This window comes from Euleptes europaea, chromosome 3 (genome assembly GCF_029931775.1).
Source record: "Euleptes europaea isolate rEulEur1 chromosome 3, rEulEur1.hap1, whole genome shotgun sequence".
Taxonomy (NCBI): domain Eukaryota; kingdom Metazoa; phylum Chordata; class Lepidosauria; order Squamata; family Sphaerodactylidae; genus Euleptes; species Euleptes europaea.
This window is the reverse complement of record NC_079314.1, coordinates 40,240,229-40,258,151: the sequence shown is the minus strand read 5'-3', so window position 1 is coordinate 40,258,151 and position 17,923 is coordinate 40,240,229. Positions and strand designations below refer to the sequence as shown.

The following is a 17,923-nucleotide window of genomic DNA, read 5'->3' as shown; positions in this document are numbered from 1 at the left end:
GAAAGCGACAACAGGCCATGATGAGTGATCGTCCATTGTCATACTTTTCTCCTGATCACAGAGTAATGGATTGTTTGTATTTCCGCTTACTAGCTGGTGATGCAAATCCTTAACATTGTTGACATTCCTTTAAGTACATCCAAGAGGACACTGCGGGTGTGAGATGTGTTTCCTGATTTTTCCCACATCTTATTCTCCGAGGGACCTTGAACTGACATTGGGCAGACTGATTGCTTATAATGTTCATACTAGGAAGCTTCAAGATTGTCACCAGCAGAGACTGGGAATAATGTGGGGAAGTGGAGGTGGTGGCAAAGGGGAGGGCCACCAAAAGGTGGATTTCTCTCCATTGGCACATGAGCAATGGCTTTCTCCTTATGACCTAAGTGGGGTAGACCTGGGTGGTTCCATGCTGTCCTCCCCCCAAGAGAAGGTTTCCTTGCTTGCTTTATTTAACAAGCCAATTCTTCTGACTAACATTGTTCATTTGTCCAATGTCTTTTTCTTCCAGGATATCAATAAGAAGTACACCAATGTGGTGAAATCCTGGAGTGGCATGAAGGAGAAGCAGTCGTACACATATGTTATCTCCAAAAATGCTTCTTTTACATTCACCTGGGCTTTTCAGAGAACAAATCAAGGCCATGAAGTAAGTAATGGCATATTTTTAAAGCAGAGGCTAGATGGCCATCTGACAGTAAATCTGATTCTGTGAATTGAAGCAGATCATGACAGGGAGGGCAGGAAGTGAGTCAGTGTTTGGCTCTCGTGGCCCCTTCTTAACGTGCTCAGGGTAATGCCAATCGCCACTTTGGAGTCAGGAAGCACTTTTCCTCCAGGCCAGTTTTGCACGGGATCCTGGAGCGGTTTTTGTTGCCATCTTCTGGGCGTGGAGTAGGGGTCATTGGGGGAGCAGGAGGAAGGTAGTTGTGAATTTCCTGCATTGTGCAGGGGGTAGGACTAGATGACCCTGAGGTCCCTTCCAACTAAGATTGTATGATTTACACTCCATCACAGCATGTGGCATTCTGACTGTCAACTGGAGTGTCTCATTGCTTGAGCCTGTTGCTTTCCTCTCTATCAGAGGAGAGGCTCTCCTCTTCAGCTGTGCACTGAAATTCTTTCTTATCCTTGGCTGCATCTGTGAATGTGTCTCCCACAACCAGAGTGCTTCTAAGTAGGGTGGAGATGAGCAGAAGGCACTCGAAGGGTGGGGGAAGATGGGACCCCTATGTTTCCCAGTCTCCCTGGCAATTTGCTGGGCAGGGGAAGGAAGGTGCCTGGGAGAAGGTGTAGAACTCCTCCCCAAGGAGGGACAGGGAGAGGGGGAGACTTCCCTTCTTTCATCTACAGCACTGCAGAAGTGAATAGGGATGTGAAAGAGGAGCCCTTTTCTGGCTTGTATTACAGGCAGATGTGGTGAGCTTCTGAGGTTCATGTTGGTTTATATACCCCGTTTTTCTTTACTTGTTAAAGCAGCTTACAATCACCTCCCCCCCTGCACACACACAACAGGAACCGTGTCAGGTAAGTGAGAGAGTTCTGAGAGAACTGTGACTAGCAGGCTTCATGTGGAGGAGCGGGAAATCAAACCTGGTTCTCCAGATTTGAGCCTGCCCTGCCGCTCATATGGAGGAGCGGGGAATCAAACCCACTTGTCCCAATTAGAGTCCACTGCTCTTAACTGCTGCACCATGCTGTCTCTCTAAGGCTAGCATTGTTGACCTTTGTCAGCACCACAAGATCCAGTGCGCCAACTTTTGTTCGTGAACGGGGCCGGAAAGCCAACCATTGGGTTCTGTTGTTCTGCAAGAATATTGCAGTAATAAAAGGACTAAAGGCGATGCTTAGTATGACCCATTTAAAACATGTGTCAGTAGAGCCTCTGTTTTACTTTACGCTGTTTTCTCCCCCTCCCACCCAGAGCAGGAAGCTCATCTATGACACGGCAAAGATTTACATGATAACTGTGACCAACACAGTTGATGGGGTTGCCTCCTTCTGCCAGGCCTGTGCTGTTGGTTCTGAACAGTCTGGCTCATCCTGCATCCCTTGCCCTGCTGGGCACTACATAGAAAAGGAAACCAGTCAGTGCAAGGAGTGCCCGCCCAACACTTACCTGTCCGCTCATCAAGTGTATGGCCCAGAGGCATGTGTCCCGTGTGGGCCTGGCAGCCGAAGCACCAAGGTAAGTCAGCTACGGGCAGTTTCGACTGAAATCAGGCATCTAGTCATTTTGACTGAAATCAGCCATGCAGAAGCTGCTGAAAAGCTTAGAAGCAGAGCAGGGTGGGAAGACCCTGTCCCTTGCCACTGGCCTCCATTGCCTGATAATCTGAAGCACAATATAGCTGATGGCCACTGACAGACCTGTTATCTGTAGAAAAGAGGAAGAGTCCACTAGTACCTTTAAGACTAACAAAATTTCTGGCATTTAGTTTAGATCATGATGGGTAGCCATGTTAGTCTGTCAAAAGCAGTAGAAAAGAGCAAGAGTCCAGTAGCACCAAGACTACAACATTTCTGGCAGATAAATCACAATGAGTAGCCGTGTTAGTCTGTCAATAGCAGAGAAAAGAGCAAGAGTCCAGTATCACCTTAAAGACTAACAAAATTTCTGGCAGGGTATGAGCTTTCGTGAGCCACAGCTCGCTTCTTCAGATACAGCTAGAATGTGAGTCCATCTATCCTTAAGTAGAGAAGAGTGAATTCAGACACCCGATGGCAATAGCATGTAACTGTCGAGACCTGTTATCTGTGACTCTAGTCCTTTGAACAAACAAGCTGTCTGTTTGTCACTGTGCTGTAGCCAAGCAGGACTGTTTAGTTTCTAATGTGTACAATTTCAGGTCCATACAAGCAGCTGCGGCTTGTAGAAGACATATAGTTGTGCTTGGGTAAGTTTATAAATCTTGGATAGGACTTAGCAGTTCATGATCACGGTTGAATATGACCAAGAGATGTTCACCAAGAGAGGAGGAGGAGAAGATGTTCAGCATTGCGCACAACAAAATCCAAATTCTAAGAAATTTTGTCCAAGCCAGAATTCCAGATTCATGTGTTCAGAATCTTACCTTTGCATGCATAAGGGCTAGAAACCTAACTTTAAAAAAGAATCAAGATTCTCAGATACAGAATTCTGTATCGGATATCCATTTTCATGGTGGTTAAATGTAATCATGCAAAATGATCATTTGTGACTTCCGCGCTAAAATTCAATTTCTTTTTTGCTTTCCTTTCTAAGGACCATTCTTCATGCTTCAACAATTGCAAGCTGTCGTATGTCATGGACAACCAGAGCCTGAACTATGATTTTAGCAACCTGAACAGAGTAGGCTCAGTAATGAATGGACCAAGCTTTACAGCGAGAGGGACAAAGTTCTTCCATTTCTTCAACATCAGCCTGTGTGGAAACCAGGTAAGAGTTGGCCTTCCTAAAGCAGACCTAATGATCATGTGTGACACAGAGCAAAATCTAATTTACTATACAACATGTGACATCACAGTATTCTCTGTGTATTTACTACGGGCATGCACATGGATGAAGCTGCCTTATACTGAATCAGCCCATTGGTCCATCAAGGCTAGTAAATGTAAATGTTTATTGATACTGCACCAACCAGACAACAATAAATATATACTCTTATAAAATACAAAGTTATAAGGCACCTGGCATACTCATAATAACAATATAAAATTCCCATTCAAGGCCAGTATTGCCTACTCTGACTGGGAGCAGCTCTCCCAGGACTCAGGCAGAGGTCTTAAAGATCACCTACTACCTGCTCGTTTTAACTGGAGATGCCAGAGATTGAACCTGGGGCCTTCTGCTTGCAAAGCAGATGCTCTGCCACTGAGCCACTGCCTTTGATTGGCTGGTATCATAAATACAATTGAACCAGAAGCATTGCCTTCACTCTCACTTGCTCTCATTCATCCTCAGTGATATCATCACACACACAAATTCAATTGACTACATAGTGCAGGGATGTCATCTCACTCTGTTGGATCCCTGACTGACTGGGACTGTTCATATGACTAATCCAGGAAGAAGAAAAAAGCACAAGCCAGGGGGAGAGTAGTAAGAAGCAGCAACACTGTAGGCAAAATAATAGTATCAAACAGGACAAAAAAGTGAATAATTGCGCAAAGGTGTTGGGGAAAACACTTCTACTGCAATCACTATTGCCAACTTGATAATCAAAACTAGAGAATATTCTGTGCTGACCTGCTTAAATTGCATTATGGTCATTTATGCATGGTCGCTTTAACCTCCTGTATTCCCTATTTCAGCCAGGATCAAATTTTTCAGTCTGCACGCTATCTCATTCCTTGGAAGCTCAACGCTGTTTCGACGCAAAACGAACCCGGCTTTTCCCATTCCTCTTCTAGCCCGAATTAAACCATTCATCCTGGCTCATTCCGGAGTCATGGAGCGTGCATACTGCATTAGGGAGAAACACAGAAGATTGGCTTCTCTCACAGCCAATCATGAAGCAGTGTGTAAAGAGGCGGGGATTCAAGTACTTCCTGCTTCCTGCTACCTTGGAGCGCTTTCTGAGCAAAAGAAAGGCTTTTTAAAAACAAGGCTTTGATTTCTCCCCCTCCCCTTACTTTCAGATTCCTCCGTTTTTTGTTTTTTGCTCTTAAAATGCTTTTTTATGCGGCAGTTGGGCTTGGGGGGAAGGAAATCTTCTCTCACTGTAGTGTCATTGCTATTACTCTGAAATGCTGTGTATCAGATGAGCATTTCCCAATGGTATGAAGTAATGTCATCTTGCAGTAATGGGAAACGCTTCTGTATGAATTTATGCGAATCTGTAAAATAGGTAATCTGTCACACTCTTGCATCCTGCATTGTGAAAATGTTGCAGCCATTTGGCTTTCAGTAACGATACTCCTTCCATTTTCCAAATTTCTGTAAATCTCAGCCAGGGAGCGTGTCCTTGTCTAAAGCCTGAACTGCATTTAATTTACAAGGCAAATCATTATGCCCTGCAAATAAGCAGCATGGGGCCCTGATGAACATAAAGGATGTCATTTCTCACTGCTGTTTGTGACTAAATATGTGTGAAAAGGGATGGCCGTGTGACAGTTTGCAAAGGAATCGAATCAGTTCTTCTATGGGAGTGCAGCTTAATGTTTTGTGTGTCCCCCTCCTTAATTTTTGGCAGATTAGCTCTAAATCACAGCGAGAGGCCCGTGACCTCTTGATTCACAAGATGTTAGAAAATCCTGCATGAAAGGAACATACTTATCTCTTCTTTTTCCATTTAACTTCCACAGGGAGAAAAGATGGCATTTTGTGCTGACAATATAACGGATATTACACTGAAAGACATGGTAGCAGAGTCGGAATATTATTCCAACGTTGTGAGGGCTTTTGTCTGCCAGTCGACGATCATCCCTCCTGACAGCAAAGGATTCCGAACTGCTTTGGCACTTCAGTCCAACAGCCTTGCCGACACATTTCTTGGTAAGACCCTTAATCTTCTGCTTGCTCTGATAAAGAGTAAGCGGCTCCTAAGCGGAGAAAGGGATGGTCATAGTGTCACATGGTCTAATCCAGTGACTATGCTTTGCAGCTTTCAAAGAATGTGGGATTTGTTGCGACCTGCTTTTCTAAACCTCAAGGTCCGAAGGTTTCCTTATGGCTCTCAATCTAGGATGGCGTCTGTGTAACACAAGCTGCGGCACATTCTGCACAAAGAAGCTCCAACGCAATACTTAGATTTTTCAAAACCCAAGGGGGAGGTTTTATTCCATCTGCTATTAAACTATATCTGGCTAAACCTTACCCCAACTTATGTATGGAGCGCAATTAGGACCATTCAGTAACTTCACAATACTAGAAAGAGTCCAGTCAAAATTCCTAAGGGCCCTGTTCAACACTTCCAAATGTACTCCCAATGTGGTTCTGAGACGTGAGGCTGGTCTGCATAGGATTGAAACTTTTTTACAACAGCCTTTGCATTACACCAGCTGCTCGTATTTACCTTGCAGACCAATTGTACCTCAAGGTCTCGTTCTCACACACTACTACCTAGAAGTGTATCCCCCATCCAGTATGCATGCTTCTCATTTTTGTTACCCAGAAGTCTTAACCTTTTAATAGAAATAAAATGTAAACATGAAAATGACATGGGTTACAAAGGGTTGGACTCTCTTGTAAACTACCAGTCAGTTTGATTTCCCTGCTGGAAATTGTATTATGACAAGCGGGCTTGAATCACAGAGAAGGAGGGATCATTCAGTGTCCCACTGGAGAGCATCCTGCCATTCAGGTTATTTTATACAGAGCTGGGAATATATCACCCAGGGTTTTTTTACAACCTTGGGACCTGTTGAAGGGCCACTGGTGGTTCAGCATAATCAAATCTAGATGACAAACAACAACAACAAACAGCATCACAATCCATCTCAAGAAAGGAAATAAGCAGGAGAACCAAAAGGAAAGGACAGTTAACAGATATTAGATTGTTCCCTAGCAGCTTTTCCACTGGCTCAGGAGGGAGGGGCTTCATTTGACCGCTGCAAGGGCTGTCCCAAGGATCGTGGGGCCTGCATACACATCTAACCGCACAGGATGGGGCTACAAAGGTCTCCACTCTCCCTCCTGCACCAGCAGAAAAGCTGGTAGGAGCCAGCCTAATAAATGCACACATAAACAGAGCAAAGTATATGTATTAGGTTTGTAGTAAAGGATCTTGAAATTGGTGAGCCATAAAACCCCACAGGATGATTTTGTTCATTTGTATTAATGTGCTTCATTTATACCCTGCCTTTCTCCACTATGGGGACCCATATCAGCTTACCATAGTTCTCCTCTCTTTCGTTTTATCCTCACAATGATATGCAAGAAAGGGAAGGAAATGAACCAAACAGCCAAACAAAGCTAAACACCTGAACAAAGAAATTTCTCTTCTCTTAATGTTGAAAGGTCAGTAGACCTGGTGTCAAGCAGTTGATAATAATAGGGGTGTTCCATGTCTCAGGTGCTACACTGAGAAGATAACCCATCTCAGCATCCACAGAGTATTCAAATGAAACTGGTTGATTAACTAGCTTACTTGATTGACATTAAAGTGAACAGCTGTCCTTTCATAAGACCCACGTTGGAACCATTCATGAGTGAACTGTGAATGACAGATACCATGACATCTAGTTCCTGGGTTAAAGCTTTTTGTTTTCATGGATTTCATGAATTTTCCTTGAAATCCACGTGAAAATTCCTAGAAAATGGCTGACTTGGATACAAGACAGATTCCATTTCATCAAATCAAAAAGCACTGACAATTTTATAGACCGTATATTGAATTTAATGTATTAAAATTCAACATTTGTTCCTCTTGTATGAAATTCCTTTTCTCCCCTGTCTAGGAGCCACTATAGAACCAAATCTGGGAAACATTAATTTTAATCCAAAAATGTTTAATCAGTCTGAAAGGAAGATACCTGATGTGCATTTCTATTACAAGTAGGTAGAAGTCTCTCTCTTGTACAAATATATCGAGTTAAACTATTTTTTGGAGGAATGTAGAAGTTCAGAGAAAATTGACATGGTAACAGGGGAACTACCTGTTAAGATGGTAAGGGTGGAAGCTGTCCCCAGATGAGAAAGAATTAGCATCAGTTGGTTTCCTGTAAACATCAGTATTGATTTTCCTTCCCTTCATTTTAATAACTACATCAAGAAAACTGGCCTTAGATTAATTATAAGACATTGCCCAACCGGCCCCCCACTCTGGTCTATTTACTCATGTCTGTTCCATGGGAGAGCTCCAACTGCTGACAGGGCTTGCCAGGATCCTCCAGTTAGTCACAGTTACATCTCATGTGGATATATATCATAGTCCTCAGGAGATTTACAGACAGTAGAGTTGAGCATTCCTTAGCTTTCTTCCAGATTCCAACTTGGGACTGATCTTGAAGGCCTCACTTAATTTCTGAGGGGGAAGGCACCAAAAGGCCTTAATTAATTGCTGGGGGGAAGCAGAAATAGTTGGGTCCTTGGGGCATTGGTCCTCCAGAAGAGTTGCTTTAAAAAGTCTCTTTCGTTGAGTACCTTGTTTTTATTTCTTTGTAGGTCTACTGGAATTACAGCCACCTGTGAAATCGGACGCACTTGTGTTGTGACCCTGAGATGTGATCCTGCAAAACCTGGCCAAGGGAAAATTTCAGTTCCCAGGTCTTTACTGTGATTAATAATGTCACTGGGGTTGCTATGGGTCTCCCTATACTTTTTGGGCTTTCCCTTTAATGAAATTAAATTAATTGATTAATTAAAATACGTAAACTGAACGAGAACCTCAACCTTTACTTTAGGTAAAATCTAATGACCATGCCTGCCTAAAAAAATTGCATATACCGGTAGAAGTTCACTTTGTATCTCTCCGAAGCTCAGGAACTGAACTGTTGACCTGCTGAATTTGGACTGAATTTTGCTTTTGATGAGGTTTTGGCAGCAGCTCCTAGTTGCAGCTGTAGAAGATGCTGCAGCTTGTATCCTGCACTTGGGCAGCATCTCTGCTGGTGACAATCCTAAGTGGTTTACAATTGTAACGAGTAAAAACCAGCCAATAAAACAATCAAAACAATAAGAAAAAAACAGCGGTCATAGAAGCTCTTATGGCTGATATGTACCATATTGTATATCCTAATAGTAAAGTGTGGCTCCATCTGAGGATACTTAAATCCCGAGATTAGAGCAGTTAATGGACAAGACAGTTCTTTCAATAAAACCTGAAAAGTGCCTGAGGTTTGCAGAAAAATCGGAAGTCTAAAAAATAATAATGGGTGGTTAAAAAAGAAACGAAAGCAATAAAAGGAATGCCTGTAGCGTTAATAAACAGATGCCCTCAGTGGCTGTTGCTAGGCAACTGCAACAGCTTTGCCAGCATTCTAGGTTTGGTTTCTGCTTAGTTTCTGTCAGTAAAAGGCAGGGGGAGGGGGCAGGGCCCTTTCCAGGGCTGTTCTGTTCTTTGAGGGAGGACTCATTGAGGCGAGGCCAGGCAGCAACCACTGGGCTACTTGATGCCACCCAAACCGCATGTCTCACTCAGGCCTGGCTACTTGCTACTGTTCAACCGCAGCCACCCTCAAAAACCGGTTCAGTGTAGTGGTTAGAGTTTCAGACTGGCACTTGAATCCCCATTATGCTGTGGAAACTCATTGGGTGACCTCGGGACAGTTACACATTCCCACACTAACCTTCCTCACTGAATTATTGTGAGGATAAAATGGAGGAGAGGATAATGATGTAAGCAGAACTAGGTCCCAACTGTGGAGAATGGCAGGATATAAATGAAGTAAATAAATAAGACGGGGGCAGACAGACAATAGATTGGTGGGGGGTATGAAGGAGCAGGGAAAAGTAAGGATATGGGAATTTCTAGGATGAGTGAAAGAGGAAATAGTGTGGGGAGGGAGTGCAAGACAAAGTGAGGTGCCCCCCACAAGTCCTTGCAGGTTCCCCCCCCGGTGAAAATGGGCCCAGATCAGCTGGCACAATGCAACTGGGCTATAGTTTTCCTGGGGAGAGGCTGCCAGCAGAGGAAAGGGGGGAAAGCTGAAGACAGATAAAGGTAGGCTGGCTGGTGGGTGGGAAGGAGAGAAGGAAGCGGAAAAGGTAAGAGGCTGTGGGGGCTTTCAGGAAAGGAAAAGTGGATGTAGTGAGGGAGGGGAAAATGAGATGCCCCCACAAGTCATTGCAGGTCCCCAACCTGTGTGTGTGCAAATACTACACATGTGTGAAATTCTACACAGACTAAACACCCCCACCTCCAAATGCAGGTGTCCTCCCCTTGGAAACAATGCTTTTAGACGGTGACCAGCCCCACCATCCACTGCAATTCAAGTCTTTCGCAGTGATGGAACTAACTATAGGAAGTGATCATGCCGTTATGAGTCAGCATTGTATATGTGACAATCCCAACAAGGCCTCCAAGTGACAACACGTTGTGGCTTGTTTATTTCATTTTTCAGCCAAGAAAAATTCAGGAAGTGGCTTTCAAAAAGTACAACCCCCAAATGAAGATTCAGTAGACTACCAGTAGGCAGCAGAGTAGACAGCAGTCTTTTCCAGCCATTGCTGGCCCCGCCCAGAGTCAAAATGTTTCTCTCTGGGGGGAGGGGGCAGAATCAGGGGTTGTTGGATGAGAAAGATGCCATCCCTGCCCGACGCTTCTCCATCATTTTCTTGGGGGGAGGATAAACCAGAAGAGCATGGATAAGAAGAGAGTCAAGAGTTGTTTTTAGCAGTGGTCCAACTGCAATTATATTAATCCCAGAAGATTATCAGTATAGGGTAGGATCCCACAGATTTGACATAAGAACAGATCCTTGATATCCAACCCATAAAACAGATGGTGCGAATGTGTGTATACTGCTGCAGACGCCATCCCACTTCTGGAAAATGTTACATGGGGACAGAGCCTTTCCAAATGTATAGCACCCTCCATCCTTTTTCCTCTGAGAGAAACTGGAGGCTACCTCAGTACCACCCAGGCTTGTTAATTTGATTAAATATCTCTGTGCACCCTCTGAGCCGAGGGTGTGCTCTAACTCCCAGGGCTATTTAACCAATACGGTTCCAGTTACCCAGGGAGTATTTTTTGAAGAAAAAAAAATCTGTTTCCCATATTGTCTAAAAGCCAGTGTGCTGCATAGACTGGCAATGAATTAATGCATGGTTTCTCTTCTAGTTTGTGTCCTGCGGGCACTTGCGATGGCTGCTCGTTCTACTTCTTGTGGGAAAGTGCCGAAGCCTGCCCCTTGTGTACACAACAGGATTACCATGAGATTGAGGGGGCTTGTAAAAAAGGAAACCAGGTAAGGGACTGGCTGCTCATTAATACAATGGCTAAATGTTAGATGTTCTTAAAAGCGTGCATTTTTAGAAAAACATAGGCATACTTGTTTGAAGTGGTAAATAAGATCCCAAGTGGCACTATTATTATTATTGTTATTGTTATTATTTGCTTTAGACTTCTATCCCACCCTCCCCAGCCAAAGCCAGGCTCAGGGTGGAAGATCTCTGTTCAGATTGATGAGCCAGGAAGTTGTACAATCCACATGCCAATTTCACCATTTGAGCCAGCCTCTCAACTGCTCTGCTAAATTATTCCTGCCTTTCACCCCCCCCAGTGTTTTAGTTGCACAGAGGACTCATTTTGGTGCACAGCGCAAAACTAATGCTCTTTTGATGTGATTGGTCAAAATTGTCTTGGAGGGAATTAGGATTTGTATAATCCTCTCTGTGTTCAAAGCCCTTTGTGGTTATTATCACAGTGATTCTTACAAGTGCCCTGTAAGATAGGTCAGTAATGTTATCCAGATACTGAAGGTGGCAAAGTGACTTGCCCAAGGATATCTACTGAGTTGTAGCAGAGGTGAGATTTGATCTAGGAATCTTCCAGATCACTCTCTTAGACACTACATGGTACCCGCTTGAGGCAGTCTATATTTAAAGATGATTTCCTACAAGACAGAGGGGCCAGAACCAACATGGCAAGCCAAGGCCCTGGACTTTTCCATGCACCTTTGTATAGATACATGTGCCAATGAGCTACACATGCTTTAGGTGGGGCATTTGTCAAACTCTGCAAAAACCAGTGTGCTACTTCTCCCTCCCCATTAATCTGCTCAGTGTTGGGTTGCATCCTTCTGATGTTTTGGTACTGAGGTGAGAACTCAGATCAGAGGAAAGATCTGCATTACTTCTGGCACAAGCAGGACTAATATTAAAAGCCCATATTGCTGTTTACTTGTGGTGAAAACATGGTGCCGACAGAACTAGTGGGCTGAGCATGTATTTGAGTTCTAGTGTAAAGTGCAGGAGCTACATAGGCCATGAATGAAGCTGCCTTCAAGTGAGACAGACCCTTGGTCTATCAAGGTCAGTGTTGCCTCCCCTGACTGGCAGGGTCTCAGGAAGAGGCCTTTCACATCACCTGGGAATGCCGGGGATTGGACCTGGGACCTTCTGCATGCCAAGCAGATGCTCAACCGCTGAACCAGGGTAATCTCCAAAGCTACCAAATAGCTACATCCTCTGCCACACTGCCTGCCTCAGCTCAACAGAAAGTGTGTGTATCCCTATATACCTGACACATTGGTGTAGGAAGGCAGTGTGCCTACGGCTATTGCTGTGACCATGGATATTCTGTGTCTGCACAGTCCAAAATATGAAAAGTGCTGCCACCACAAATAGCTAGAACCTGAGTACCTATTTGGGTATTCAAATCTCAGATAATGTTGTATTTGGGGGGTGGGGTGGCTGGATTTGGCTTTCAATGACCTGGAATTTCGACTTGGGCATTTTAACGCAGGAGAGCTTTCCCATTCTACTCTGTCAATCTTCTGTGGAGTGGGTGCTCCTGGAGTTCTACTTCATCTATTTTCTGATTGCCTGTGAAGAATTTCTATAATTGATTTTAACACTGGGCTATTTGCTCTCTCTATAGTTTTGCAGTCCCATTAGTGTCTTTCGGGGGAGTGCCTGGTAAGCTATGCCTCCTCAGCTACTTCATAATGTTTATCTGGGCCTCATTTAAAAATAAATGGACCTTGATTTCATGGAAACAAGGAAACTTAGAGGGACACTAAAGTCTCCTTCCTCCCATATTGTTGTTTACTGGAGGGGAAATCATTTACGGCTACAGTCCTAAGCAATGGTTTTTGGAGAATATGCTTAGGAGCACAGAGGGCCCGCAACTTAGTGGAAGAGGGACCACTGTCTTGACAGTTGTCTATCAACAGGTAGAAAAGAATATCCATCTGGTCTGTTTCAGCAAAAGTAAAGGCCAGGTTCAGGCTTTACCTCTCCATGTAGCTAACAGTGAAACTGACAATACGTACTCACCACATTGTCAGGTCTTTTTAGGAGAGGCAGCAGCCCCATATCAGCCAACCAGCAGTAGATAGGTTCCCTTCCTTCCCCTTCCCCAGTACTGGTGTATAGGGATGTGCATGCAGATATGCTGAGCCAAAAAATGCACCATTTAACAACAGCCAAAAAAGTCACATTCAAAAAATGCGGAAAAATTGTTTTTTTCTGGCTTTTGCTGGCTACTGTTAAAGGGCAAAGATTCCCCATATAGTATAATGCAGGCATTTAAATTTAAAATGTCTACATTGAAGCCTATGGAGAGTATTTGCAGGGCTCTGGGATGGTGGTGGTGGTTATTTAAGGTAGAGGCACCAAATTTACAGCAGCCTCAGGAGATGTTGATCACAGAAGGCCAGGCCAGCCCAGAATTTATGGATTTATGCAGAGCAAACTCTGGAAATGGGGGAGGGTGGACTTTCGGCTTACAGAAGCCTTTGATTATTTGATTAATTTATATCTTGTGGCACACTAGGTAGCAGGTCTCTCCTTACACACATATTGAGAATTACTGACCTACTTCCTCTTCCTTCCTTTCTGTCTTAGGATATCTTATATTTCTGGAATGAACCAAAGCTGTGTGTAAGAGGTGTATCCTTGCCTGAAAAGAAGATTATCAGGTGTGAAATGGTGGACTTCTGGCTGAAAGTTGGAGCAGCGGTTGGTGCATTCACCGCTGTCTTGCTGATTGCCTTAATTTGCTATTTCTGGAAGAAGAATCAGAAGTAAGTAGGATGTGCACCCTAAGAGTGATGTTCAGTGCCATACTTTTTTGGAGGTTTTTAAGCAGAGGCTAGATGGCCATCAGACAGCAAGGCTGATTCTGTGAACTTAGGCAGATCACGAGAGGGAGGGCAGGAAGGGAGGAGGTAGTGCTCGGCTTTCATGGCCCCTTCTTACATGCCCAGGGTAATGCCGATCACCACTTCGGGGTCAGGAAGAAATTTTCCTCCAGGCCAGATGGGCCCAGGGATCCTGGAGTTCTTTGCCTTCCTCTGGGCATAGAGCAGGGGTAACTGGGGGAGTGACGGGTGGGAAGTAGTTGTGAATTTCCTGCGTTGTGCGGGGGGGTTGGACTAGATGAGCCATGAGGGTTCTTCCAGATCCATGTTTGTATGTTTCTATCACCTGCCTGACTAAAACACTGAGGGTGATCTTGAAATAGAGAAAGCTATAAGTTGGTCCTAGATCCACCGGGGGTGGCGGGGGGGAAACACTGGATTTGGTCCTTAGTGGTGCTTCAGTACCTAAAAGTCCATGAAGCTTCTGTTTCTGCTCAGTACATTTGCACAAGTAGCGTACCACCACCCGGAGGTGATTGGAAGAGGGAGGCAGAGAATGTATCTATACACTCTCTGTCTGTTAATCCATGATAGAGTGGCAGCTGCCAGATGTTCCAGCAGTTTCTGTCTCACATGAGTAGGAGGGGGGTTCCAGGAAGGCAGGGACCAATTCAAGTGCCTCCTGTTGCTACACACTGGAACAGACTAACATGGCTATCCCACTGAGATCATACTAATGACTTTTTCTGAGGGCATGAACAAGGTCAAAGATACTAGGTTCAAGGTCCTGGAAGTAGAAGGCATACCAATGGTTTTTGCACTTGTTTGTTTCAGAGTCTGTTAATAATGTACATTCTACTCGCTAAATTCTGCTGAAGTCTAGAATGTCTGTTCATAGTTTGCAATGCTGATGTTCTGTTGCAGTTTGATTATTAGAAGAAGGCATGTTGCAGACACAAAACCAGAATTCTCTGCATTTATTTATACCTTTAGGTTAGAGTATAAATATTCCAAACTGGTGATGTCTGCAAATTCAAAAGAATGTGAGCTTCCAGCTGCTGACAGTTGTGCTATCATGGAAGGGGAAGATAATGAAGAGGAAATAGTATATTCCAACAAACAGTCGTTACTAGGAAAACTCAAATCCTTGGCAACAAAGGTGAGTGCTGCACTTAGGATGGCTGATTTATCCCTTACAGAGTTCTTTTATAATTGTTCAAATTGTTGAACCCTCTTTGTTTTGTTCCCAAAACAACACTTTTGAGTTACTCACTGTTGTTTGCACATTACTGCAGAGAGATTATTGAAATCTTCCCTTTCCAGTGCTCAGGCTGGCTTCTGTAGAGCTGTAAAACAGCAATTTAGGCAATTAAAGTCTTCAAAATAATCAAAACTACAGCACTACGCAACCTGCTGTGGCAGAGTTGAGACCTAAGATGCAGATCTTGGCTCTTTCCCACATCCCATTTTTAGAAAACGTTATTACTGGCTCATGGTCTCTGTGCATCACACTGATGGGCAATCTCCTCAGCAGTCGGATCTTGTCTTTGGGCTCATTGTCTCCAAATCACAAGTGCCTCTCTCATTTCCAATGTTCCCTACCTGGTTGAAATGACTGAAAGACCCTCGGTTAAAACATGCGTCAATTCCTTCAGCCTCCATGTGGGTTGAGATTCTCTACATGCTCCAGCAGGAGGATTGTAAATTCCTCTTTACCCGTCCTCTGCCAGATTCTGTGGGAGTGGAAGCTTCTCAAAGAAAAGGTAGGCAGGTTTCTTATTAATCCCCGATAGACCAAGAAGGTCAAGATTGCTTGGGCCCCAAAAAAGGACAGCTTGTTGCTTCAGAAGTTCAGCCACTGGATGTCTCGGATTATCAGGTTTTGCTGTGAGTGGGCTCAGAAACCACTTCCAGGGACAATTTGAGGTGATTTTACCAGGGCTGTGAGTATATCTTTCACCTTCATTAGAGGGACTCCTGTTCTTAAGCTTTGATGAGCAGGCACTTTGGCCCAGCCTTTCACTTTTGTGAGGCATTACCCCGTCGATGAAACACCTGTACCTGCCTCTAGGTGGTCACCTCTCTAGTCTCTACCCATCAGAGTGATGCACAGAGACCACGAAGAAGTAAAAGCAGGTTGCTTACCCATAATGGTTGTGCTTTAAGTATATAAACATTTGTCTAACCTTCCCACCTTTTCCACAACAGGTGCCTTTAGTTTGTTGCAGCATACTTTAAATTTTGGCAGGGACTAAATGGGAAGCTGTGACTTCTCCCACCTAGGCATGGACAGTCTAAGCCGGAGAGGAGTTTTCCCATCTGGGGGTGGTGGAAATCCCATCAGTATGAAAGCACAGATGAACCCTTGAAAAACTACAGTGGCACTAAGCCTTTGTATTTATTGGCATGGTCTTTTGTATGCCTGGGGCTTTTTTGCACATTAGAAAGTGACACCGCTGGGGTTTTGCCACTAAATCTATATTTAGTGGAGAGCTGCAGGCAGTCCTGGGCCTCAACTGAGAGCCAAACCAGGCATTACTTTTTTGCACTTTTTTGCACTTGCATCCAAGTATTCACTGCAGCCACACAGGAGCTGCAGGGAACTCCTTCTAAAAAGGAAAGCCTGAATGGAGTCAGAAATAGCACTGTGGGGGGAAGAAAGGACTCACCACCCCCCAGTGGTTTTCTTGAGCAAAACCACGTGGGGGGAGTTATTTTGCTGATTTTTCTGTGCCATGTAGATTACCCGCCCTGAGCCTGGCTTGCTGGGGATGAGGACAGGCTATAAATGTGAAAAAATAAATGAAAAAATAAAAATAAACAGAAATAATGGCAAAATAACTCCACTCCATGTGGTTTTTGCCTGAGAAAACTCCTGGGGGGGGGAGGGGGAACAGACGCAGGAGCCCTTCCTCCCCTCACGACACCATTGGGTCTCCTTTTTTTAAAAAAAGCAGTCCCCCCCAGTTGCTGTGTGGCTGGGGGAACACTACAATGCACTTGTATGCAAATGCAAAAAGGTAATGTCTAGTTTGGCTCTGAGCCTATGCATTGCTAAAGCTCATTCACTCTTATTCACAGTTTACATTTTTGAGTGTATAAAGATGCTGGAGGAATATTCCTAGGCCCATCATCCTCCCCACTAATTTGACAGGTGACTCAGCCCTTTGCCTGAAGGAGACCTGCCACTGCCAAAGATTAAACTTTGTTTAATCTTTAAGTTAAGCAGGTGTGAGCTTCATCAGTCCTTTGGATGGGAGAGCACCAAAAGTCCCCCTATACAGAGGACAGGAGGATAATGCATAGTCTTAGAAACAACCTTGTCTTTTTCAATGCAGCAGAAAATCAACCACTTTGAATCTGTGCAGATGAAATCCTCAACATCTCAGAATATATGAAGATTCACCTCACCTTCGAACCAGCAAACCAGATTTCTGTTTAGATGGGATCACAGTAGAAGCATGATTGCTGGTCTCCAGTGAGGTATGCTGTGCAGCAGTCTAAGCGAGGAACAAAAAGACAAAGTTGCCTTATCCCGAGACTGAGTAACTTGCCAAAAGGAGAACAAAGCAAAGCATTTGGGTCACAAGCTGGGGATGACTTTCAACTCAGGGAGAAAAAGAGAGGTGTGTAGAGTTGGCCAAGAAACTTTGCCTGAGATAAATAACTTGAATGGTGCCTCCAGAAATACTAACCATCTAGAAGGAAACTAAATAATTGGCCGTTTGCTTCCATTAAACGGTATCCCAGTTTTTCCACCTGTGGTGGGCAGCCCCGTGAAAAAGAGACAGGTCATACCTGGTACAAATTTTAAATTTGCTTAATTCAGGCATCATTTGTACCTCTTCCATTCCTGTCTCTTCTGTCCCAGTAGTAAAACTACCAGAATTTTGGAAAGGTTTGCAAGTTTCCTCCAAGTTGCTCCAGATGTGTTCAGGCTGCAGTGCTGAGCTAAAAACAAGGATCAGTACTTGTGATGGAAGAACCATGGAGGGTTTCTTTTTAATCCTTGGAATGGAGAGAGACCTTGGAATGGTGTGATTTCTTTGTTGTTTTGCTTGACGTTAGAGATTCAGTTTTGCTCCTGTCAAAAATCAGCTGTAAAGACGGTTTGTGGTCATCATATGGAAGAAGTGAACATGTATTATCGAAGACCAGAGCCCTGCAGTCTGACTGATGGAACCACTTTTCTTTGCTGAGCATCACGCTCAGACTGGGGCCCAGGTGACACGGGCAGCCACTTGCCTGGAATGAA

The 17,923-nt window shown here is 44.2% G+C and overlaps 1 protein-coding gene across 1 annotated transcript in view; it reads left to right on the top strand.

Annotated features, from left to right (window-relative positions):
* The window catches only part of ELAPOR2 (endosome-lysosome associated apoptosis and autophagy regulator family member 2), a 53,903-nt gene extending 36,591 nt beyond the window's left edge, over positions 1-17,312 (top strand). Inside the window, exons 13-22 of the mRNA XM_056847631.1 lie at positions 512-649; positions 1,925-2,188; positions 3,245-3,418; positions 5,287-5,476; positions 7,381-7,477; positions 8,087-8,188; positions 10,704-10,830; positions 13,433-13,611; positions 14,662-14,827; positions 17,007-17,312. Coding sequence (XP_056703609.1) covers positions 512-649; positions 1,925-2,188; positions 3,245-3,418; positions 5,287-5,476; positions 7,381-7,477; positions 8,087-8,188; positions 10,704-10,830; positions 13,433-13,611; positions 14,662-14,827; positions 17,007-17,066 — 1,497 coding nt within the window. The 3' untranslated portion in view covers positions 17,067-17,312. The remainder of the gene's footprint in view (positions 1-511; positions 650-1,924; positions 2,189-3,244; positions 3,419-5,286; positions 5,477-7,380; positions 7,478-8,086; positions 8,189-10,703; positions 10,831-13,432; positions 13,612-14,661; positions 14,828-17,006) is intronic.
* Positions 17,313-17,923: the final 611 nt, after the last annotated feature.